General features: G+C 40.0%; 1 protein-coding gene across 2 annotated transcripts; it reads right to left on the bottom strand.

Annotated features, from left to right (window-relative positions):
- Window position 1: 1 nt before the first annotated feature.
- On the bottom strand, window positions 2-24,829 carry LOC132791608 (ankyrin repeat and BTB/POZ domain-containing protein 2). 2 transcript variants are annotated; one of them, XM_060800610.1, is made up of 7 exons: window positions 24,592-24,829; window positions 16,593-16,769; window positions 4,035-5,916; window positions 2,424-3,399; window positions 1,998-2,361; window positions 1,608-1,935; window positions 4-558 (listed from the first exon to the last, which is right to left on the bottom strand). In XM_060800610.1, exons 2-7 carry the CDS (start codon window positions 16,709-16,711, stop codon window positions 316-318), a joined length of 3,912 nt encoding a protein of 1,303 aa, XP_060656593.1. In that variant the 5' UTR covers window positions 16,712-16,769; window positions 24,592-24,829; the 3' UTR covers window positions 4-315. The 2 variants fall into 2 exon arrangements, with proteins under 2 accessions (XP_060656592.1, XP_060656593.1); XM_060800609.1 differs by lacking the exons at window positions 16,593-16,769; window positions 24,592-24,829 and adding an exon at window positions 8,932-10,250 and having other exon boundaries at window positions 2-558.
- Between the last annotated feature and the right edge of the window lie 886 nt (window positions 24,830-25,715).

Here is a 25,715-nt window from a genome sequence, read left to right as displayed (position 1 = left end):
TATTTTTTATAGTAGTTTTTTTGTAGGTTTTTTGTTCGATTAATTCAGAAACAATTTCAACTAACTACAGGATACGATTGCTAAGCTGTTCGTTAAAAATAACAGTGCGCTGAACAAGTTGAGAGTACAAACTACACAACTACTCGTACAGGGTATATTATAGGGTATACATTGTGTATATAGTATATAGTATAATATAGGGGCATTATATAATACAGAGCTCAAATGTTTATATATCGTTTAAAACAATGCAATAAATATGACATTAAGTGAGTAGGACATAGATACATCTTATGCACATCAGACGCATTTCTACTACTTCTTCACTGGCGTCGCCGGCGGCGATCGATAGGAGTTGAGCAATCCTCCAGCATTTCCAGGCTTGCGGCTCTTCAGTCGCTGCTGCAACGTGTGCAACAGTCCAGCGAGCACATCGTGATTTGGTATCTTCTTGGCAAACAGCAGACGCTTCACGGAATCATCGTAGGTCAGCAGGGCGACCATGTTCTGCAGCAGAAAGCTCTGGCAGTACTCCAAGAGATTGTTGGCATTGTACACCTGGCAACGAAAAATTCAAAGTTTATAAATTAGACAACTATTCTTAAACGTGTATAAAACTCTTTTGATTTACCAAGTAACTAAAAATAAAATGATATTCTTTTAAAATGGATTAACTTATTTATAGAAATTCACAATTTTGTTTATTTAACTAGTAACTAAATTAATTTTAGAAATTTACAATTTTGTTTATTTGATTAGAACAAAAATAAATCAATTACGTTTGTATAATTAATTATTTGAAAATAGTTTTCCACTTGTTCATATATACTTACTTTGTACTATTTTAATGTGAATATAGTTTTGTAGTTTTATAGTCAAATAATTTTTTTTTAATTCCTTAATTGAAGATTTCTTTCGTTTAATATTCGAAAATATTTGTAATTTGCATGAGTGGCAATAAATACTTTTATTTCCGTGGAATACAAAGCGTTCTAACTATGAAATATTTCTTTGAAATTCAATGCAAATGTGAGTGAATATAAAAATGTAATAATAATAATTATTTGTATTTACTATTTTATTTATTAGTTCAAAGCTGTAAAAATATATTAATTACTTAATTTCGAAATACGAAATAAGAATAAGATAGTTTGTCAAAATTTCCGTGCCAAATTTGAAATTTAATCTTTTGAATTGTGATACAGTTTTTTATATATGCTGCCTACAATATTTATAAATACAAACTAAAGTAGAAAACTGCTTGTAATGTTGCCTATGTAAGAATGGTAGTAAATTTAGTAAGCTACTCCAATAATCGAATATCTTTTAAACTTATGTAATTATAAATGAAGTTATGAAATTTTTAAGCTGAACACTATTTGTAATCAAGCTCAAAAACCGACAAAAATGCAGCACTCACTTTGGTCTGTAATGTTTGCATTATTTATAAAAACAAAGTAAAGTGCAAAACTGCTTGTTATCTTAACTATTCAAGAATTTTAGTAAAGTTAATAAGGTACTTGAATAATAAACTACACTTTAATGGGTTGCCTTTATAAAAGCAAGCTAAAAACTATTTCTACCCAAACTTAAAAACCGGCACTCACCTTGGCATGAATATACATGGCGACGACATTGTCGACATCAACCATTTCGGAGCAGCGTGCCTCGGTGTAGCGTAAGAGTGCCTCCAGCTGAAAAAAGCTAGCGGCTGCCATCAGCTCGAGGACATCGGCGTGGGAGACATCGAGGGCATTGCAGCCGCCGCTGTAGAGGAACTGCATGACGAGCTGGAAGATGTGATAGCGTATGTCGTTGATCTGCACAGTTGGTGTGCTGTTGGCATCGCTCAGCTTGGAGCTGAGCATGCTCTGGAAACGTGGCGATGCGGTGACCAAAACAATCTTGTGGCCATAGAAGATTTTGCCCTCAACGCTGTGAAGGAATTAAAATTAATAAATGTGGAATGTGGAATGTGGAATCTAAGTTTGACTTACCGAAAAGTAACATCGCTTAACTCTGGATTGTTGACAAACTTTGGATCGATGCGTGTGCCCTGCACGGGTTGCATGGGCGGCTGTTCCTTCAGCGGATGCAGTGCCTCCCAACCGAAGCAGGTGGCAAAGATGTCGGCCAGCAGGAGCGTGGTGCCTTCGTTCTTATTGCGAAAGATGTTGAAGAGCAGGGGCAGACACTCGCTGACAAACTGGGCGCTGTAGTCATCGGGACACACCTGCAGAAAGTCCTGCAGCAGCTGATCAATGACCGCATCAAGGCGCAGCTCATGTGCAGCCGACAGCGCATGCATCCAACAATGTAGAGTCCAAGGCACGCCCAGCTTGCGAAGTTCAATGGTAATATCTACAAAGAGAGAGAAGCGACTTTAAGTAAATAAGCTCTTAAAAATTGGATTTCCTACGCACCCAGATGATTGTTCTCAGCACTGTGGTACATGGCCTCCTGCAGCCGCTTGATCTGCGTCTTGTTGAGCAACGGCAGCAAATCCTCTCCAGGTCCAACCGAGGCAGCTCCAGCGCCACGCACGCCGACCACATCACCCTCGGCCAGCATCTCCTCTAGGGAGAGCACATCTCGTGTGCCTGGCGAGACGGGATGCGTGAGCAGCTTGCGCAGACAGCTGCGATGTCCGTGCGCCGCTGCCACCGAGATGGCACAGAAGCAACCCTTCTGCGCCGCCGCAGCAAAGCACAGCGTGTCCTTCTGCTGCGTGGAGAGAAAAGCATTTGCGCCATGCGCCAAAAGCAGCGCCACCATCTCCAGATTCCCTGTGCCCGCAGCCAGTTGGAGGGGTGTTAGCGTGCACTTCTCCTCGCTGCTGCGTGCACCGCCTTCCACTTTGCCACCACGCTCCAGGAGTATCCGCAGTGCCACATAGTTGGCCCGACTGGCGGCGAAGCTCAGCGCCGTCCAGTGCTGTGTGTCCGGCTGTATGGCCGGATAGCCATTGCTCCCCGCTGCTGGCACCTCCACATTGGGATCACAGCCCGCGTCGAGCAGTGCATGTAGGGCCACCTCATCGTTCCGTATGCTGGCCACCATCAACGCAGTCAATCCGGCGCTGTTCTGCGTATCGTAGCGTGTGGTGGGCGGCAACAGCTGAGCTGCTTGAGCGAGCAGCTCAGCGCGTCCGGTGAGCAGCAGCTTAAAGGCCACGCCGATGGTGGCACGTCGTCCTAGCTCGGAGGTGTCCTCGCCAATGCTGCTCACTGCCGCCGCTGGCGAGCTACAGCTGCTGGCGGTGCCTGTGACGCTGCCGCCGCCTGTCGAGCTGCTGCTGCTGCAGCTGTTGCCGAAGTGCGTCTTCTTGGTGGGCAGCTCCTCGTCGTGGGCCACAGCGCGTATGGGGCAGTCGACGCCGGGGAGCAGCAGACGCGCAGCCTGCAAGAGCAAGGGGTAACGATAGTTATGGTAAGGGATTTCAGTGATTGAAATATACTATACGAGAAGCAAAAATTTAACAAATACTAAGAGAAGCTAAATGTATGGGCATTAAACTATCAGTCGCTTCTTATACTCGCTACCTATAGAGTACTTTTGTATGGACAAGAAACCCTCGTTATTACGGGAAGTAGTTTCTTTGTCTGACAATCTGGTATACTTTAAATTCTATGATATGTGTTTAATGTATTACTTATCAATCTACCAAATATAGTCTTTGGTATATTTCAGTATTTCTGTTTACGCACAGTTTTGCTTTCTTTGCGAAATAGGTAGCGTGTATCTCACAGTCGAGCACACTCGACGGTAGTTTTCTTACTTGTTATTAACGTCTAAATATTGACAATATGTTTCTTACATTAATGCTTCCTCTCTAACTGTAGATATAATTTAATACACCTGCTTAATAGTTGAAAATAAAGAGATGATTCCAGTTGCTCATTTACTAAACTTAGTGGCTCTTAATTTCGATTAATCGCTAAAGAATATGTAAAGGGTTTCTCATTCTATCGAATGTAACTTTTATATACTATTTATGTTCTATATAATTATAATATTATATACTACTTTCTCACCTGCAGTATGTCATCCTTGTCGATCATGAGGCCGTTGCGATGCTCGGCATGCGCGGAGGCGACTCGCAGCCACTCGGCCAGTGGAGGCAACACGACGTAGGCACGTTCATAGCACAACTCCTGGACATTCTGGGTGCCACTATTGGGCGGCGCTTGGCCAGCTGTGGAGCTTTGTGCCGCCAGCTCGGTGTGCTCCAGCTGGGAGCAGCGCATGAAATAGAAGAGCGCACTCAGAGCGGCATTCGACAAGGCGGCAGCATGCTGGAACTCTTGCTGAGTGCGCAGCGCCTTCTCCTTCAGCTCACGTATGCTACCCACACAAGTGGCCAGGGAGAAGGGGCTGGCCCAGCGGGGCATGGCCAAGGCGCCGGATGCAATGCGTCCGGCATTCAGATGCGCAAACGGTTGCAGCAGACCCCAGAAATCGCCGCTGCTCGCGATGCTTTGATCCAAAGCAGCGGCCGTGGAATTGCCGTTGCCATTGCCGCATTGCAGCATGATCTCCTCGAGCAGATTCTCAATGCCAGCGCACAGATAGACCGCCGCATATTCGTGTATAAATTTGCCCAGTCGGGCATCCGTCATCCATCGAAAGAAACTGCCCACACTCAGCTGAAGTCCAGCTCGAGCGGATTTGCTCTGCTTCAGCGCACTCTCGCCGGGTACAGCGAACATCGCTGCAGCACGCAGACACGCCTTGGTGCAGGAATCAGCCAGCGTGGAGCATAGCACCACCTTAAAGGCGCCAGCCACCTCCTGCTTGGAGCACAGTCCCAAGCCTGCCGAAAAGCGCTGAATCTCGCGGGCAATGCGCACTAGCGCACGCTGCAGCAAATAGCCCAGCCTCGAGATGACCTCGACGGTCACCTGTTCCGCCTGCTGCTTGCAACGTCCGTGGCGCAGCACACGCATTATACACTGCTGACTCCACGGCGGATGCTGCAGCTCCACGAGTCTATTATGTGAATCCACCCACACAAACTCATCCGCACTTGTGCTCGTGATCACCGTCTCCAGCGAGGAGTAGCGTCCCAGGCGTCGCGCTGGCTCCGAACTCTCCGAGCCGGCACTAAGGCTGCTGTAGGTGCTGCTGCTTGTCTGGGAGCGCATCGTCAGGTGCTGAATGGCCAACTTGATGTCCTCCAGCCCAGTGCCGCTCCACGGCGCCTTCCCTCCCGGCATGATGCCACGATGCCGCCTCGAACGTGTGCTGCGATTGGTCACCCCAGCAGCCAGTCGATCCTCGGGCAGCGGTCCCAAAGTCATGCCACCCGCTGGCGAGGAACTGTGGCCGCCTGTGTCCGACATGCTGGCATGGCCTGAGCTGCGATTCTCATCCGACGAGCTGTGGCATTCCTGTACTCGCTGCAGCGCCCTAAACTGTTCATGCTGATGTCTGGGAGCTGCTTGCTGCTGTGGTTGCTGCTGTTGTTGTGGAGGCGTCGCTGTGGGAATGCCCAGCGTGGGGCGACTGGGCGAGCTCTGCAAACTGCCGCTCAACTGCGGTGGCTGCGACTTCACTGGCGTGCTCTGCACTGTGAGGCGAGCCGGTCCTGTTACCGCCCGCTGTGGCATGCCTCCCTTGGCCACGGAGGTGGCCAGCTGTGGCTGTGGCAGCGGACTGCTCACCAGCTTACTGCCACCCACTGGCGCTTTGTTCGGCTGCTGTGCCAGCTCCTTGAACACTCGTGGTGCTGGCGTGGCCATCGCCACAGCCAATCCAGCGCCTCCGGCCTGCGGCGTGTGCGGCGCCCCCTGCAACTGTTGCAGCTGCGCTTGGGACTGCAACGCCACGGGCGCCGACACCGGCACCGGCGGCAACCCCGTCATCTGGCTCGGCGGCTGCTGTCCCCCGAAGTTGGGCGGCAAATTTCCGGTCGGTCTGTCGGCAGAATAGAAAAGAAAAGTAGAAAATTGTCCATTAATTAAGAGTTAGAAATTTAAGGAATTTGTATAGAGAATAAACAAGCGATATAACTGATAGTAAATTATATTTAACCATAAATTGTCATATAGACTTTCCCTTCCAGAATATTCAAGAAAATGTAAATTTGTAACATTGAAAATCTTAATTTAAAATGAAGTAAATTTACAATTAATTATTAGTCTGGAATATAAAAAAATTAATTAAAATTCAATACAAGCAAATAATATAAATCTTTCCTAATAATAGCGAAAATTTGAAATATCCAGTAAAACAAATTCGTAATTTTAGATCCAAATAAAATTTAGGGAAGATTTACTATTAAATAATAGTCCGAAATATAAGAAACAACAATCCAACAATAATTTGAGGAAACAGTAACAAGCAGAATACTACATATTATTGATAGTATTAGGGAAAATTTTAAATTTTAAATATTAAATATATTAATATTATAATTAAAATTAATATATTTTATATTTTATAAAATTGTAAATATTCAATATTATAAATGAAGACAATGAAGAAATCAAAAATATGTTTTCCTACTAAAAAACATGGAAATAAAATAAATTAAGGAAATATTAAAATATAATAAATATGTTATACCATTTAAAATAATAATGAAAAATCAAATATATTCAATTATCTATACGTCTTATACTAGTTCAAAGATTGAAAATACATTCAACTTTCATTCTTAATCGATAATTGTGAGGATAATACGTTCAGTCTCTAACGAAATTAAATTATACAGACACACTTTGCATATAATTATAAACAATATTTGCCAAATCGTCTAAGTAATTGGAATCGAGTTCTGTCAATACTAAGCAAAATTTAATCCACATTATTTCTAATGCATAAATATAAATGTGATATTTATTTAATCACTAAGCAGGTCAATGACTGAATTTGAATTATTTCACAAAAATTCAATTTCAATTGAACAATTTTGAAATGAATTAAATTATATTCAACTCGTGCCTATAAACACTTCGAGAGAAATAAAAAGTAAAGCTCAATAAAAATGCGTCATTCAGCAAAATATGAAGTTAAATAACAAATCTAAGAGCAGATATTTATATAACAGTAGAACAATAAGAATTAATTTGAATTAAAATCAACTAATATTTAAACATCTATTAAAATTCGGGAAGAAGTTTTGTCGTATGAGTTAATACACTGAAATAAATAAAAAGCGGAATAAAAAAGAAAGCAATCACATTTAAATATGTTAGCAACCGTATAGCAAAATTTGGCCCACATAAAGAGCACTTCAGTTATGCAACTCATTAGAATTCAAAAACAGAACGAGACAAAACAAACAATAAAACTGCTTCTAACGGACTGTCATATATCTGTCATATTACCGCTTATCTTTCACACTGTCGTGCCAATCGAGTTGGCCACCTTTTCTATATATCTGCATATTTAAAGTATCGTTGAGAATGGTCTGAGGCTTGGGTCTGGTCTTAAGCATGAGCTTGAGCTTCAGCTTGGAGGAAAGGTGGCATCTAATTAAAAGCAGAGCCACACTCTCATAATATACTCTAAAGAACCGAATGAGCAATACGAATAACTCAATAAGGTATACTATTGTGAAATAATAGTTAAATAATCCTTGGCATTAAGTATGCAAATTTCTTGCGATTTTGTCACCAGCATAAATAAATTATATTAAGTAAATGTCAGATATAATTATGATAATAGATATTTGCGACTTCTCATCTCTTATCTTCTCTTCATTAACTTGTTAGAGTATTCCCTATTCTGAGTTCGGGCTGAGCTTAACATTTCCTTTTGTTTATGAAAGTGGGTTGAGATTTTTGTTCTCACATTTCTGCACTGTCTTTGCGATCATCATCATCTTCTTCTAACTGGGCTCGGTCAAAATAAAAAAACATAAAAGGGGGAATAGAAAATGAAAAGCCAGTTACGAGCAACTCATTTGCATGCCGCCAAAAGATGCGAATTAAATCGTTTGGTTTTATTATGATTTTTGATTTCATGTTGTAACATAAAACTTGCCTCTTATGTTGCTGCTGCTGATTGACCTAGAATTTTTGGCAGCAAAGTTTCTTTTATTGTGAAAAGTGTCTATTGTTCTTGAAGCTGGAAATCTGACAATGCGTTCAGCTAAATGCGATTTATTGTTTTTGAATTGTTTTTACAATGCATTGACATGCTCCCATTTAATGGATCTCGCGTCTTTATTCTGCGATCACCGACCTTTTGACATTCTTACAGTAGTCACAAGTTTATTTGGCAGTCCAAATATTAACAGACTTTAACTTGAGTTAAATACAATGGGAAAAGCTGAAACAATAGTGCGAGAAGTTTTTGAATTTTATCATTGTATAATTAAAAGATATTTATCTGTTTGTCTAGCTGACCAAGTTTAGCTGCTCATAAATTTGGAGTCTAAAATAAACATATGACTATAGTTTGCAAATTATAAATTAAGTTTTACTTAGCATAAAATCACCCAATACACAAACTGAAATTTATCTAAAAAAGTGAAAATTTTCATTGCATACTTTTAGCTGCTAATTTTAATTAATTAATAACGCATAGGAATATCTTAAAGATGCAGCTGCAAAGCAACAAAACTGTGAAAATTCAATTGAATTTTTAAAAAGTGAAAAAATTATAAGAAAGGTAATAAAGAATACAATCTTCAAGTTCAGATTTTCCCTTTTACTATCGAATCCCATGCAAATAAGCCCAACAGCAACAAAACGTAATGAAAAAAGGTGGAAAAATTAAATTGAAACTGTTTTCACTTGCTATTCAGCTTGGCTTTGGGTGTTTTTTTTGACTGGGCTAACCCTCTGCCTCCAGTTTGCTTTCACAATACTAGAATGGGAGCCCAGACAACAATTGTTGGAGTGGAAAGACAGACAAAAAAAACAACCCAGAGTGAAAAATGGGCGAAAAATAATGGCAAATCATTTGAAATATTTTCACTACCGTCTCGCAGCACGTCGCCACTCCTGAACGTAGCTCCAATCGCATGAATCCGACTGACTGGCTGTCTCCGCATCGTGGCCAGGGTCGCTGTCATCATCGTCGTCGTCGTCGTCGTCGTTTTGGTTATCATCATTGCGATGATGATGATCATCATCTGCTGCAAGAGCATCGGGTTTCATTTGGCCAACAACGGCTAGAGTTGGCTTTGCCACCGTTTCCACCAGCGCACTGGCACGCCGGTAATTGCCTTCAATTTTGATATTAATTACGCCATTCTGCACGCTCTCAATGTAGGGCGGTAGTTCATCAGCATCACCACCCGCAGTCACCTCCGTTTCTGCCTCTGCCTCTGGCACTGGCTTCGCCTGCTGCTTTAGCTCCAAATCTGGCCCTGTTGCTGCCGCCTCTTGATCTGGCTCTGGCTTCGGCTTAGGCTTAAGCTTGTCATTGGATCCATTGGCCTGCAGTTTGTGGCACATCTCCTGCAGCAACTGTGAGCGCAGATTGGCTGCTGCATCTGCGGGTTGTCCTCGATTCATGGAGTCACCAAAATAGATGACCACCTTGTGATTTGGTTTGACCTCTCGATCTCCTAGATTCCCATTCCCGTTCCCATTCCCATTGCTATTCCCATTTCCATTGCCTGGCTGTCTGCGCTGTGTTGCCGCCCAGTCGGGCAACTCTTCGATGGGCGTAGGCGAGGGCGTTTGTGTAGGGCGTGGCAGATCGCGAGGAGCCAACTGACACATTTCGCTGTTGCGCAGCGATTGCGGCTGAAAGTTCTTCAGCGAGATGCCGCGTCGCCTCAATATGAAGTTCTCATTTAGCATGCGACCCAGCAGGAAACTCGGTGGCGTCACTCCCGCTCCCTTGTCTCCCTTCTGTTGCTGCTGCTGATGCTTTTGCTGCTGCTGCTTGGATTGCTGTGGCGGTGCCTTCTTCAGCTTGTAATCGCGCAGTTCGCGGCAAAGGCGACAGGTGCAATCTTTGGTGCAGTACATGTTGATGAGACAATGATGAGGCAAATCCCAATGTTGAATACACGATGAAGATGATGGTGATGTTGCAAGTTGATTTAGAATTTAAATGTTGAGATTTTTCGCTTTGGTTTCATTTCACTTTGCACTGAAATTGCGACGTTCGGCGACATACACAATTTAATACACAAAATAATAACAACAATTATGCAAATTATAAATTATCATTGCTCTAGCGCCGTCTGCGCAACGTTCCGTAACCGCATCCAAACAAAATCTTTCAGTCGCAATCTCTCTCTCTCGCTCGCTTCTAATTCCGATTTAGATTCGAAAACTCCGATTCAACTCTTCGACGTTACCACGCGCGCTCAGACATCAAGCTCGACTGAAGCTTGCCAACTGCTAGCCGGCGGTTTCAAAGCCAAACCCAGCTGCTGCCTCGCTGCTTCTCTGCTCGCAGTCGACGCTGGCTGAGCTGCTGACGTCGACGCTAGCGTTGTGTTAACGCTAGTCATTGTGTACGTCTCTGTTTTTCCTGATTTTTCACAGAGTGTGTACTCTATGCAGCGGCGTAGGCCTGGCTCTGCTGCCTTTGGGGCCCATGCCACCTTGCAGGTCTTTGGCTTGGGTAATTTCAGCTGCCGTGAGTTGTTGTTTCTCAGCTGTGTGACCAAAACAATGGCACAACTGTAACAGACAACAGCAGCCAAGGGGCAGGTAGAAGCACAACAACTATAACAACAACAACAACAGCAGGCGGAGATTTACTCCAGGGCAGAGCCCACAACAGCTCTGCGTACTCCCATTGAAAGCGATACTCGCTGAGCAAGTTTTCCCAGTCACTGTGATTGTGGTGATTGTGATGGAAAAACTATTTCGAGTCACTTTTACTGTGAACATTTTTCATTTCAAATATATATCAAATGAGATATGATTTACTATCAGCCTGTATCTATGTTTTATTCTGATGAGCAGTTCTTAATAATTTATGAATATGTTGGAGCAGTCTCGAGGTCAGCATTGTCGTTTAAAAATAAACGCGACATAGTTCCAAAAATAAATTGTTTTTAATTTGCTTTTCGAATCAAACATAATGTTGTAAAGTAGCATATTCCTGTTCCAAATTTACTTAATGAAATGTTTTTAAAATAGTTTCTGGCGCAATACAATAGTTTATTTCTTAGTCGATGTTATGAATGTATGAAATTAAAATAAAATAACTTAGTTTTTAACCGAGTTTTAATACAACAAAATACATATCAACATATTTTAAATAAATATAGAAATAAAAAAACAAAATTTTAATTTTACTTTTTATATATGTATAATAGAATATTTATTTCTGAAAATGTATGGATTATTAAATTAAAAATACATTTTTATGTTTGCATTTAAACAGAGTAAATTATATATTACAAAATATCACATATATAAAATATATATACAATTTTTGGATATTAAAATATTACAAAAATATTTTGTTCTACTCAAGTAACATATAAAAGTGATTTCATTATTTCTAATACACATTGCCTACACTAAACTTTAATCTATCACTTTATGCTGCTCATCACTGTGCCTTGAGTTTGTGAATTTAATTATGTACAACTGTTTTGAGGGGCCGACTGCTGTGGCCTGGGACACACTCGAAGGTTATACAATCTTGACACTTATCAGATCGTTTTGCTAGCTTCCTTCCTTCCGCGCCTGGCCAACAGCAGCTGGGAGCTGAAGCTCTTGGGTTCCCTCAGCTCAGGTTGAGGCTGAGGTCCAAGATCACGTTTTGTGTTCTGAGCATGTGCAGACACGCGTAGGTTGAGGCTCAAGATACATCTTGTAGATACATTTCATGTGTAGCAGTGATAAATTGGTAAAGCGTAACCTGCTTCTAATAATTTACAGCGCTCATGCTGATGTTGATGTTGATGCTGATGCTGTTGATCTAACGGTTGTTTGAGGTTCTCTCGCTCTTTATATTTTATTGGGCAGCTTTAACATATTCTTTTTGTGTGGTTCAAGCAAGAATCGAATCCTAGGGCCTGCAGCCCAAAAACCACAAAACGCGTACGCAATTAGAAAGTTATGACCAATCGTTGGTCATTTGGTCAACGAAAGATGGAACGATGAAGAGAAGAAAATACTATTCCAGTGAGGAGGGGAACACAACGCCCACGTAATGCGGAAAAACCAACGCAAAAGACACGTCTAGAGGAGTGCGCTCTACACTTGCTAGTTGGATTATACAATAACTTTCTTCTGTGCACTCTTTTGACGGGGTTTCTAGCCCAACTTGCTGGCGTAGTTAATTATTTAAAAAAACAAAATTATGAACGAAACAATTTGCGCATTAAAAAGTTTAATTTACGGAATTGTAATGACAGACTATAAATATGCTTACACCCATTACACACAGAGAAATATTAAAGAAACAAAAAAAAAACGACTTAAACAAAAAGAGCCAAAAAAGCAAAAGTTTAATGTAAGATTTGCGTGTTTATAAAACAACTCGACCAACGCAAAGAGTGTGAGAGAGAAAAAGACAGAGAGTGAGGGGGAGAGGTGGAAAAACTGGCCAAAGGCGGCAACTGCAATTCAAAAAGCCAAAAGGCAAAACCTCAAAGAAAAATTCGAAAGACAAAAAAACCTATTATCTCTGCCCAGCCCTTTGGGGGCTGCAGTAATATTCCAAAATATCCGAAAACTATTGAGTATGTGTGTCATTGCGAGTTGGCCAACTAATGAGATTACTGCAGTTACTCGAACCGAGCCCAACCTCAAAGAGAACTTTCGTTTTTCATGCCGACATTCAAACAGGAAATTGTTTTTGGGCATTTACTTAAAGTTAGTAGATCATTAGAACTCGGTCTTTGAGCAGACGTATAACTTGTTTGCCTGTTGTTGGCCATTAATAACATCGTTAAGACATAAATATAATTAGAATTAATTGCTAATGTTCTCGCAAGGTTAACTCAAGACTTTGCGTCGATTTCTATTCAACGCAGCTTGGAAAACCTCAAATTCAGCTGCGATAAAGAAAGACTTTTCGTCACTACATTTTGACATTAAATGTTTTGAGTTGCAAACGTTTGTGTCAAGTCACTGCTTCAAGTCTGGGAACTGAAAACCCGAATTTCATCCAGTAGTAAATCTCGATTCGTTACGAAATGTAATGTGCTACAAACAGAGGATTTTAGATCTAAAGATAGAAAATCTTATTGTCGTAGTCAAAGTTAGAAATCAATGCACAACCTCATTTTACATACACTAAAATAGTTAAGAATAGTTAGAGAGTTGGCAATAAAATAAAACTGGTTCTATTAAATATATGTTGATAAATCAGGGCTTGTCAAACATGATAAAGTGAAGATGTTGATCCAAATAACGTTTTTAAACGGAATCTAATAGATACCAAAAAGGGAAAATAAATATAAAATTTGACAATATTTTTATAGTGAACTCAAAATATAAACTTGAGATTATAAAGGAGAAAAGAAGCTGAGAATATTTTAATGATGATATGTGCTAACAAACTAGAAATATTTAAATAATAAATGTATATATGACTGCTGATGAGCAAACAAAGTATCTTTTAAGATAATTATTGTAGTTGGCAAAAAAAAAGTGACTAAGAAAATAGAAGTATCTAGTTAGTCTGCTGAAATTACCCGCCTAAATACTAGTTGATTTAATAAGTGGTAGTTGAACTCAGGAAGCATAGATTATTCATGGAAGAAATTGAAATTTGAATTAATTAAGTAAAGCAAAAATTGCGTATTTAATTATGAGCCTCTGAAAACATTGGCAACTCAATGACTCCATGCACGATTTGATTAATAAAATAAACTATGTATTATTTGTTTATGGTTTACAACAGGAAACGTAAAGCGGGTCAAAGACCAGCCGAGACTTTGATGTGCGTCTGCCGCTGCTGCCGCTGAATTCATATTATAGTTGTAGTCATAAGTTTGCTTTCGTCGTATTTTGTGGATGTTTTGTTTATGCAGCTAATTGCAGTGCTTATATAAGGTCTCTACTATAAGCAAAGCAATCAACGTAGCACTTGGTTGTTTTGTTTTGTGCTTTTATTATCTGTGTGACTCTTGTGTAATATCCAGATTTGATGCCTTAGTAGCTATCATTACATCTGCACCTGATTTGTAGATACATTTATAGATACGCGCGTACATGAATACAAAATATATGCGTTGATTGTGTTGGGGCGCTAACAAGATTTCCGCATCTTTCCGCCTGCTTTACATTGCTCATTAAGCAGCATCAGCATCAGCATCAACTTTGCGAAGAGGAAAGGAAGAGAGAGTGAGGAAGAGAGCAACAGTTGCGGTCATTGGATTGGAGGCGCGGGGCGATGCTTCCGTTGAGCTGCAACTTAGGGTCGCATTTGGTTTCAACGGCTTAATTAGTCAAGCGAGTGACGTTGACGTGACTATCTCTAACATGTGGCTGCTAGTTGCTAGTTGCTAGCTGCTAGCTGGTGGCCTGTGGCATGCGGCATGTGGCAGACTGGGCAGCAGCTGACACTAGGCTGCCACAAGCAACTCCCACACTTTCGCGTCCAGCAATGCTGACTGCAGTCTCAGATATTTTGACAAGCGTTAAAAGTATCTCACAGATACACGTACAAATGTATGGATAATGTGCCTGATTTCGTTGCGCTTGACTTTAATGTGGCTGGCGCTGTCTTTGTCTCTCTCGCTGCCTCGCGATCTGTGTGAAAGAAAGTGTTGGCACTGGCTGCGGCAGCGGCTGCGACAGCGGCACGAGCAAGGTAAAAAGGTAACAACATTTTCACTTGCCTCATGTCGTCGTCGTCGTCGTCGTCGACGTCGTCGTCGTCGCATTGAAGATGCTTCATAGAAAAATGTAACAACTATGGCGGGGTTTATTGCCCCCAACATTGCACAGGCCCCAGGGCTAGGCCCATGCCCAGGCCGAGACCCAAAGCGTATGCCATTGTCATTGGCGTAGATAAAGATAGCAACAGCCGCGAGTCAGATACAGATACAATTAGTTTCTGTTGTTGTTGGTGTTGTTGTCAGCAGATAGCTAGCGAATTGTGCGCGGCTGGCAAATATTTCGAGTAAATTTTTCCTATTTCAGCTCGCTTGCTGTGTGTATATATTATTATGATTGTTATTGTTTGCAGCTAATTATTCACATTTTGCCATTTTCACTTTCATTTGTGTGAATTTCTATTCGTACTGTCATTTGTTTGTTGTTACACGTATTTCAAAACCTTAGCTTTTTAATTGTTTGTCCATGCAAAAAGTTTCCAAAATGCCAGTCATATTTCGGCTTCCTGTGTTGTCTTCTGTTGTGCACATGCATCACACACACTCTCAAGCACACACACATACACACACACGTACGGAGACATCTCGAAGAGATTGAAATCTGCAATTGTTGCGGCTTTTGTCTACTTGTGAAATCGAATCTGTAGTACAAAAAATTGATATATGTTCATCAACAGTTATGCAGAGTTTTCAATTAAATTGAATTAGTTGAATGTATAGTGACTGGCAATAGTCTAACTGAGTTATTTTTCCAAAAATAACTATATTCATAGCGTCAAGTCATAAAACAAGTTTGTGATTGTTTTTTGGCCCACATCCGATGACCAAGTGCAGAAGTGAAGATCTTCTCTGCTCTATTCCGTCTGACACTGACAACGTTGGCATTAATTTTCCCCAAATTAACCTTGACCGGCTTCACAATGTGATTTCAAAAAGATATCTAGACGTCTTGTACCCGTTTCTTCTTCATCTGAGTCTTCTTCTACAATAGTAAGAAAATCAAAAAAACAAATAGAAAAAACTGTCTGTAGATTTCCTAAAAATGGTCTGACTCTTTTGCTGTTGCCATTATTTTGTTGTTTTTGTTGCGTGTAATGGTATTACTGCCACTTCCGAAAAGAAGTTGGTCGCAGTTCAGAACGAAAAAAAAGACAGCAACAAAAAGTAGATGAGAAGAGGGACAGCAAACAAAAGTAAAGTTTATTGTCCATTCAACGTTTGGACGCTTCACGCTTTTGTGCACAATTGTGCATGCAAGTGTCCAAGACCAAAAATAGTATCCATTGTTTGGACTTCGACTCGAGACCTATCGGAAACAACAGCCGAGAGATAAAACAAACAAGAACCAAGAACGCAAAAAACTATCTCTTTAAGCACCATCGATACTTAAGCAGCTTCAAGGCGTTACTAACAGAAAGTATCGATGCTAATATAGTCTGAAACTACAGCAAAGATTTTGAAATATGTATTAGAAAATATAATTGTTATGCTGTGGTAATTGAAAAAATAACTGAATTTTCCATTTAGAAACAATAACAGCGTGCTGCAATTTCTTGTATGTTTGTTATAACATTCTGGAGCTTAAGTCATAAAGGCGTGAAAACCCGCGTCAAATAATTTACACGAATAAATGCATGTCACGAATGTCAAACAAAAATTGTTGCATACTTTCAGGCAGCTCGTATAAAAGTCAGTTAGCGCCATCTGTGGGTTGTTGGATGCTCTAACGACATGGTCATGGTATGGCAAATTAACAAGTAGACATTAACTTAAGAATATGATTTAACCAAGAATAAACTTTACTTAACTTAACATTATAAATATGATTTAAGCAAAAATAATTTTAAAAAAAGTTGTAAAATTTTCTTCTTACCTTCGCGGCTTTGGGCGCAGTATCTCATGATTGGCATCTGTTATGCAAAGCGGACTCAGTGCGCCCGCTAAATGTGCCACGCCCACGCGCTCTGTATCCCAATTGTGGCGAGTGGGCATTTTGGCAACACAATTTTATAGCTGATATTTATATCTACAGACGCAGCATGTTGTAACACTGAAAGTGGACAAATAAATAGTAATATTAAAAGTTGATTGAAGTGGATTGGCAAAGCGCAGACATTGAACGCGTTTTGTTGTCGCCAGTTTGTTGTTTGTTGTAGTCTAGCCTCTAAGGCTAGTTCTACAACTGAAGCAACCGCGAGTGCAATTAGTCGCTGCCAAAGTCGTCTGCACTTCCTCTGCTCATAATAATTAACGCAGCAGCAGCCACAGCAGCGTCGCCAGAGAAAGCCAACGAGAGTCGCAGACACTGATAGAGAGACTGAGATTGAGTCGGAGACAGTGAGACAGAGGCAGGGGCGGAGTTGTTGAAGGAGGAATGAAGGCAACAGGAGGAGGAACGAAGCGGTAGCATTGCGTGCTTTGCGTCATTCGCCTTGAAAGTTGATCGTCTGTTGATCGTCTTGCTACTCTATAAATGGTTACTTGTCTGGGCTCTGGCTGCAGGTGTCAGCCAAGAACTTTGGAGCCACATTGGCATGCAATCAATGCCGTTCGATTTCATTTCGTTGAAAATTGTTGCCGGCCATAATGTCAGGCATTTCTGCTATAAAAATGCTTTTTATATACCCAGCACCCAATAAGCCAACGGAAGAGGCATATTTTGAGTAAAAGTTTTCTGCAATATACAGAATAAATATTCAGAATATCTCAGGAAATAACTTTTAACAAAAAAAAAATAATTAAAATCAATAAGAGATCGCGTGCTCAACTCACAGCTCTTCGTATCAAATTACAGCATAAACACCAACACAAAGCTCTTTTTAAACGGCCTGTGCTCATAATTCTCAACCTATTTAAGCGTATACTTGATATTCGAAACTTTGACAAAGGTCGTTAGAAACAATCTGACAGTCAACGATTTTTTGAAATCGAATAATCAACAAATCATGATTTATTATATGTATTTTTTAATTCTTTTTGACAGAACTTAAATATATGTAAAATCTATTTTTCAAGCTTAGTTTAATTATGTAATAAATCATCTTTTGCGCGCTTCTTTAATTCGGTTTTGTAACTGGTGACAACATATTTCTCGCAGTGCATACACTTTTGAGCCCTAATATATGATTATTTTCTTTGGTAACAGGGCATCATCAAGTTGAGCAGCTTCAAGTGCATCACACCAACTTGTTATGTAGCTAGTTGTGTTATCGTTCCTGGTAAAAAATGCTCAAGTTCAGGCAAATAGCAGGCCGAAGTGTCTGCTGTCTGTTGTCTGTCTTCTGTTCTGTTCAGTTTTCTGTTTCTATTGAACACTGTAGTGCGATCTTATCGGAAGTGCCCAAGGGGACGGATGCTTGGATAGCTTAGCATGGATGGATGGATGGATGTGTGGATGGGCGAGAGTGCGAGATGAGAATGCATTGCCAACGCCTAGTTTACTCTCTAAAATCACTCTTTGAAGATACGCCAATGTTTCTTCTTTAGCTTTTCAGCTGTTTTACGATTACAAGCCTCGAACAACGACTCTTCGACATATGTCGGAGCTAACCATCCGTTATACGTTTTATGATTAATGGTTTGCTTGGATTTTATTCGTCGCTCTTTCTTTCTCTTTCTCTCGTCAAGGCGACCTTATGAATTTCATAATTTTAGCAGATGTTTATTGTGCGGGCTTCCGTTGTTAATGGGGTTCGAGAAGAGCACTCAATGAAGAGTTCACATTGAGCTCGCAAACGTGTCTTAAATATTTGCTCAGCATTTGAACCGTTTGGCCCTTTAACGTTATCAAAAGCTTTATTTAACCATTTGAGGTCATCTCACAGAGAGATTTCTTTTTGTGTATATATTTTTTATGGGCTCTTCTTCTGTGCCGGGGAGTGCATTAATTAAGTGTGCCTGCTTTGAGAGTCGATAATCGAAAGAACGTCGATTGATACCCATATAAATAGCAGCTAAATTGCCGCATTTTAAACGGCATTAGTCGCTGTCCAACTCCATCCAGTTGTCCCATCGTCCCAGCCTCTAGTCAAGTCACCAGCTCTCGGATGCTCTTTGGCAGATTTATGGGGCTCCGGCGAGAAAGCTCTGTGAACTCTCTCAATGATTCTGTCTAGTCAATGATATCAATTTACACAGTTTATGGCCAACAGAGCTAAGGAGTATTATTTCTTCTTTCTACGTCTGTATTTTGTTTATTTTTTTCACGAACTGTGATTTCAGTTAAAGATATTCTACAAAAATTCTTTTAGAGTATTGTTTTATTTTTACGAGAGCAGCGCTTTAAATAGAAACGAAGTTCTGTGGAACTACAAGTGTGGCATGAATGCCAGAAAGGTTGCAAAAATTTCAAATTAGAACTAGAATTTTGCAATAACTTCAAAGAATGTTGGGAGAATTGAATTCTAAAGGGAAATTTCTTATTTACACATATTGTAAGCAAATGTCGAATATCTATGAATAATGATTAATGAAAAGGTTGTTGAATTTGGTAATTCATAAAATTATGCAAATATAATTAAGATGACTATTTAATTTTCTTTTCTATTCTGAGAGTCTGAAGTTGATTCAATTATTCTGAATAGAAAAGCAAAGTATAGTAAAAAGAAACGAAAATTAATAATCACAAAAGAAGACCCGAAAAGTCCAAGCTAATTGTCTCTGTAATTTACATTAATAAACTCTGCATTTAATTACACACATTATTATGCTTTAATGTTTGTTTCCATTATCTGCACAAATAAATCAGAAAAATTCACTGTGCGTATTTTATGGCACGAAAAGAAGAACGCGTAACAGGCTGGCCAAAATATGTGGTCAAAATCTGATTGCACTGCTTACCGCTAAATGGAATCCGAACTGACCGGCTTGAGTATGTGTTTATATATTTTTTTGCCCCCTCTCGGCTTTTTATTTTTATGTGCTTTATGGGCAGTTTTTTGCGGCTACCGCATTCCGAAGTGAAAGGCCAGAAAGTCAGAGAGAGACCGTGAAAGATACAAAATGTGAAAAAAAAAACAGAAATAAAAACACAGGCACGCACACACTGGCACTCACACTCACACAGACACCTGGACAGGAGATATGTATATTGGTTGGTGGGGAAGAAATTTCATAATTAATATGCCGTACAGGGAACTAACTGTTTGAAGCTGGCATGCCGCATTAATATGCAACAATGTGGCAGCAAGAAGAACTGACCAGGCGTTGGTGTTATCGCCAATGGGTTATTGAGGTTTGAGGTTTCTTTCTTCTGTCGTTTCCTCGGGTTTTTGGCCGGGGAACGAATTCTCTGTTCTAGCCGCATAGACGTGACACTAATAGATGTGGCCTTCTACGCCCTTTAATAATCATTTGAATAACGAAAGACAGTCCCTTCGATAAGCTGGTGCTTAGCTAGCTGTGGCCATCGCATCGCTATTCACTCGATTTGACTCTGTCGTTTTTTGGTTCCATTCATTAATCATACTAAAAGATACACGCTGAAAATTTCATATAATTTTCAAGCCTCCGGCTGTGATTTGTGTTTGTTGTGCTTGGGTTTCGGTTTCTGTTTCTGATTCGGATTTGGATTCGGTTCGATTTCTAGTTATTACTAAGATTAATTACGTTGCTTATGCAAATCGATTGTCATTAGCCATTTATAGCCATATTGCGGTGGCAGTCAAGCGCAGATACATTAAGTCAGATACAGATACAGATACGGATGGCGAACGCGATACAGATACAGATTGCGATTCAATAGCCAATTCAAAGCAAAACCCATTCGGTTAGCTATCTAAATAATTTCATCGATTTATTTATAACCAATTTGGTTAGTATTCTTAACTATGTGCCAAAAAGTATCTTATTTCTCTCTCCCATTATTTCATTATTTGTTCAACTTCACCCAAGTATCTGTCTGTCTATTCTGACTTTCCGTCTGTCCATATGTCTTTCTGTCAGTCTGTCTGTTTGTTGGTCTCATTTATGGCCGGGGGCGCAAGCGCGTGTTAAAATGGCTCAAAACAAACAAATGGTCAACGATAACCGATCCGAAATTACTTTTTTTCCAAATGGACACGGCGCAGTGAGGCAGCAAAAATTGAAACGTTTTGTAACTGATACTCTCAAGGAATTCCATCGGCTGCGCTTTGCTGTCAAGCCTAGTGCAAACACTTGAATATGGAACGGGTTTCTTTTTCTTATTTTTTTTTTATTTTTTTTTGCCTCTTCTACTTCTTCTGCGCTCTTGAGATATTAGACTCTTTACCACAACTCTTGTAACTTTACTTTGATTGCGGCATTACGACTTAACATGGGCCTGCTACTCAGGCAGCCAAGCGTCTAAGTGCGAGTAAATCAATCGCTTTGATTATGAGAAAAGAATTTCCTACTATTAGGAGGAAATGTGCTGGTCCCAACTTGTTTGCTTCTACAGTTAGCTTACTTAAATTGTAAATGCGGAATTATAGGTCTAATAATATCTTTTGAGTTATCTGTTGATTCTGCCGCAATTCATACTTCCTCTAATATGTGCAATCTTAAGCCCATTCACAGCTAATAAACACGTTCAAAATATTCCATTTAGTTCTACAGTTTTCTATTCGTAACTTTTACTAAATTCCGCTTAAGAATTAATGAGAGAATTTAGCCTCAAAATCTTTTTCTCTATATCTCTGACAAACTCCTCCTACTTCATCATATCGATAGCATCTCAAACAATTCAGAAATAACAAATCTGTTCAGATTGATATTGTGCAGAAAAGGTTAAACAAAAGCCAAACAGAACAAGCAACAAAAGATAAACAATGCGATTGTTTATCACTCGTTAAAGAAGTCCAATCTATAACGTGGCTAATTATGATTCTGTTGCTGCTGCTGCTGGTGCTTTCAACCTGAGCTTCTACCTGGCCTCTTAATAATTATAGTATGAGAGCAGGGCAAACTTTTTTCTTCTTTTTTGTATTTTTTGATTTATGTGAAAACGAACGAACCAAATGACTTTGGCTTTAGCTCGTATGTTTTCGTGTGTTTAATAAATTCAAAATTAAATTTTCTCTTAATTGCAGACGCTGGCTGCCAGTCGGTTGTCGGTGTCGTCCGGGCAGAACCCGATCAAGAGAAAGTGTTTCTGTGTTTTTATTTTTATTTTTCTCGAGTTAAGCTTTGGTTGCATGCAGCAGAAGCAGAAGCAGAAGCAGGCTGGCTGGCTGGCTGGGGCAACAACAGTGGCTCCTCGAAATTGGGTCACTCTGACTCTCTGCTCAGCCCAGCTAACCAGCCCAGCTGTTTCCTCTCAGTATCATTGTCTGACTGTCCGACTGTCTGTCTGTCTCTATCTGCCTCTCTGTCTCTGTCTCTCTGTCTGCTCTTTCGCTCATTGACATTTAAATTATGTAGGCGCAATTCGTGTGCTTTTCTTTTTCTTTATATTTTTTTTTTGGGCCACCAAAAATGCCACCGAAACAGCATTTTTGCTGCTCGACTGTCGCGTGATGTCAGCCAAGGGGGCAAATAGCTTAAGGAAAAAAAACCAACACACAACGAGACAACAACAAAAATGTCTGACAGTGAAAAATATGTTTTACTGGCAGCTTATGCAATCCGAGATCAGATCACAAGTTGCTCTGCTGCACTTAACGGACAATTGGCCCATAGACAAAAGGACCGCTCCCCTCGCCTCGCACCTTCGTTTGACAGCCGCAAGTGGGCCAGCATCAAGTTGTCGCCGCCGCAGCATAACGGTCTCGATTATGCGCCCATCAAACACCCAGCAACAGTGACAACGACAACAACAACAACAACAGCAGCTGGACCCATTGGTAATTAAAAAAGCAAGCTTGATCTGTGATCTTTGATTGGAGCTGACAAAGGTGTCTGTTTCTCTCCAAGTATAAATTCTCTTTTTTTGTGGCCCTTTCGCTTTGACTGCTGCGACCCTATAAAATGATCTCGTAATGTTTCAATAATGCCAGCCATTCGATTCGATCACTCTTTTCAGTTAACTCTCAGGTGTGTCGGCACGAGCGACTCATGTTTCTCCACTCTTCTCTTCTCTCCTCGTCTCTCCTCTCTTCATTCTCATAATCGCAAGTTACAATCTGTATACGACTCAAAAGGCTTTCATACAATAGAATATTTGTACTCTTTGTGTGCAGTTCGAAATAAAAAACATTCCGAAACATGTTTTTCCGGGATTTAGCCAATACCTCAGATATTTTTAATAAATCAATTTCAACTGTTTTTAATTATGCTAAAAGACTTTAAGTCGAAGCGGTTAAGTCTGGAATTTCTACTAAACGCAAAGAAAATACATTTAATTTTAAGGAATGTTTGAAATTTATTTAAATATTGCTGCAAACTGGTTCGCAAACTGGATCGTAAAGCCCACCCCTAACTTTTGTTGTAGGTGTTTAACAATTTTCCGGTTTTATAACATAAGAATACACTTTACAGCAGCAAATAAATATTATGAATAGTTTTTTGCAAGACTAATTTTATTAGAAATATCCATAATCCCTTCGCTGAACTGAACGTGACTCAAAGTTTAAAAGAATTGCTTTCGACTAGCTTTACATTAGAAAATCGTAATTCATTTGATTGCTAGCCCTCATGTTGTTTTACCAGTTTATTTGTGTGTTTTACATGGCTCTATTTAAAAAATCAGTTCTTTCCCATTGGCCGAAATCGTAAACAAAAGCGCAAAGGTGTCAAACGTCAAAGCTAAAGTCAATAAAAATAGTTAACCAACAAAATACACTCACATACACACACACACACACACACATATATAATGGGTTGTGTGTATTTGGCTATTTACGAGCTTGTTTGTTAGCCACTTAAAACCAGAACGGCCAAATAGCAAATGTATCTATCAGATACGTCAAATACAAGAGTATGCGACATATTTTCTGCTTAGCGCTGGCTGCCAAAAAGGCGGCTTGACCGTTTTGCCAAAGCGTCATCTAAACAAATAAAAACAGTCAAAACTCCCGCTTGACATGAATTCGAATTTCGAATAGGATTGGGAATGGGGACTCTGAATTGGAATTCAAATTGAAATTGAATTGGGTTGCGACACAGAAAATGGCTTTTGAGTTGCTGTAAGTTTGCATATTTGCTTAATTCTATTCAATTTTTGACCTGCACATAAATATATTCATAATTCGATGTATTATTATCGAATTAGCCTAAGAATGAACTCATTAGTAATGGGTTTTTAGGTGTGGAAGACAATTTGCTACTTTACTTCAGATCATCCAAATAAAAAAAAGGCCTAGACAAATGATTTTAAATTGAGCATTAGTTATTACTACTGTTTTGGGGTGAAACACGAACTGATTGCTTTATTGATTTGTTGTGTAAAGATCTAGTTCTAGTTTTGAATGAGCAATATGAGGAGGAACGGTACTTTCAGCAGTTCAGCATAAACAATCAATTATAATCCTTTATAATGTTTACTCTTCCAGAACATCTCTTGATATTTCCCTAAGGCATCAAGAATGTTTATTAATGATTTTATGCTGTCGAGTTTTGCTTCTCCTTCATATTCTATTCTTTTTTTTTTAATAAGTTTTTGACCTCTTTCTGATCTTTGGAATTTATAAATGGCAACAAACTTTGTTAAAGTAAACTTTAAGAAAAAATATTTATTTAAATATAATTTTAATTTGTTCATAGCTGTTTTAAAGGGATCTACTAAACTTGTTGCTTAAAACTATTATTTTCTTTTAAAGTTGTTAATTTAGTTTAGTTTATGTGACGCTTATTTTCACTTTTATAGCGAACACCATATATGGTAGATCCTCGCTGTTTCTCAACTTCTCTCTTTCATTCGCTCTTTGTCTCCCTCTCCCACTCTTTCGAACTTTAGTCTCAAAATTTTCACTCACCTCTAACAGTTAAATCCTTGTGCTCAAACGTTTAAGCTGTTGCGCTTTATCCAAAGATATCCAAAAGGTAAACGCTCTCGATATAGAATACGACGAGTATCTGCACTACGTATGTATGTATGTATGTAAGTATTTATGTATGTTCACACTGTTTTGGCGTAAGTGGAGTATTCCGCTTCATAAACTTGGCATAAACTTGGCACACAAATCTACTCGCTGACTGACTGACTGGTTGTTGTTGTTGTTGTGTTGCGGAGGCTTGCGTGCAATTAATTAAACAAATTGCTTTACTTTCACCTAAAACTGCGAGTACTCAGCAAACAATTATTTATGTATTCACGAATGCGAGTACTTTGCAAATCGGCCAGGTATTTACATACATACTTAGCATTTAGCACAAACACAACAAGAAGACAACAAGAAGGGGCACTCGACACCAAAATTTACTTATGTTGCATGCAACGTTTGTTGTTGTTGTTGTTGTTGCAGTTGCAGTTTTGGCAGGTTTCGTTAACAGGAAAATTGACTTTAAATATACAAATATGTGTATGTGCTATACATATACATACTATATTAAGTAAGTATGAGTATGAGTTGTAGCGAAAAACAACTTTTCGCGAATATTACACCAACACTCAAACACACACACAGGGAGAGACACGCACACACCGAAGAAAAACGCCCGCGGCGGCTGCGTTCGGCGTTAATCACGTTGAGAAGAATCGTTCTGCACGACGAAAAGTCAAAAACACAACTGAAACTTCTTTGGGAAAAAGTATTTTACAGCGCTCGGCACGCGCAATAGACCAACAATGGGTCTTTGCTTGGGTCTCAACAGGTCTTGAGCTCAACATTTTGAGTGAGTTTTTTTTTTCTCTTGTGCGTTTTTTTTTTTGTTGTGTCGTTTTGTTGTTGTTCTGCTGATGAAACCAGTTGATCTTGTTTTTGAGCCGATTTTTGCTGTTTGGTGCTGCTCGCTTTGCCTTTGAGTCCGCTCTGACTTTAACTCCGGCTGCGAATGCAGCGACTGCGACTGAAGCGGAGGCTGAGGCTGAGGCTGTTACATGACTCGACGGCTGCTTCGTTGGTTGCTCCTTTTGGCAAGTTCGTGTCCTAAGTCTTTT

Source organism: Drosophila nasuta, chromosome 3 (assembly GCF_023558535.2).
Source record: "Drosophila nasuta strain 15112-1781.00 chromosome 3, ASM2355853v1, whole genome shotgun sequence".
Lineage (NCBI taxonomy): Eukaryota > Metazoa > Arthropoda > Insecta > Diptera > Drosophilidae > Drosophila > Drosophila nasuta.
Note: the sequence above shows the minus strand (reverse complement) of the source record. Positions and strands in the feature narration are given on the sequence as shown.

Coding starts and splice junctions, on each gene's coding strand:
- LOC132791608 (XM_060800609.1), bottom strand. CDS start 9,932: ATGTACTGCACCAAAGATTGCACCTGTCGCCTTTGCCGCGAACTGCGC. Junction 5,917..8,931: donor TGGCGACGTGCTGCGAGACG/GTAGTGAAAATA, acceptor TTCTGCCGACAG/ACCGACCGGAAATTTGCCGC. Junction 559..1,607: donor CCATGTATATTCATGCCAAG/GTGAGTGCCGGT, acceptor TTTCGTTGCCAG/GTGTACAATGCCAACAATCT.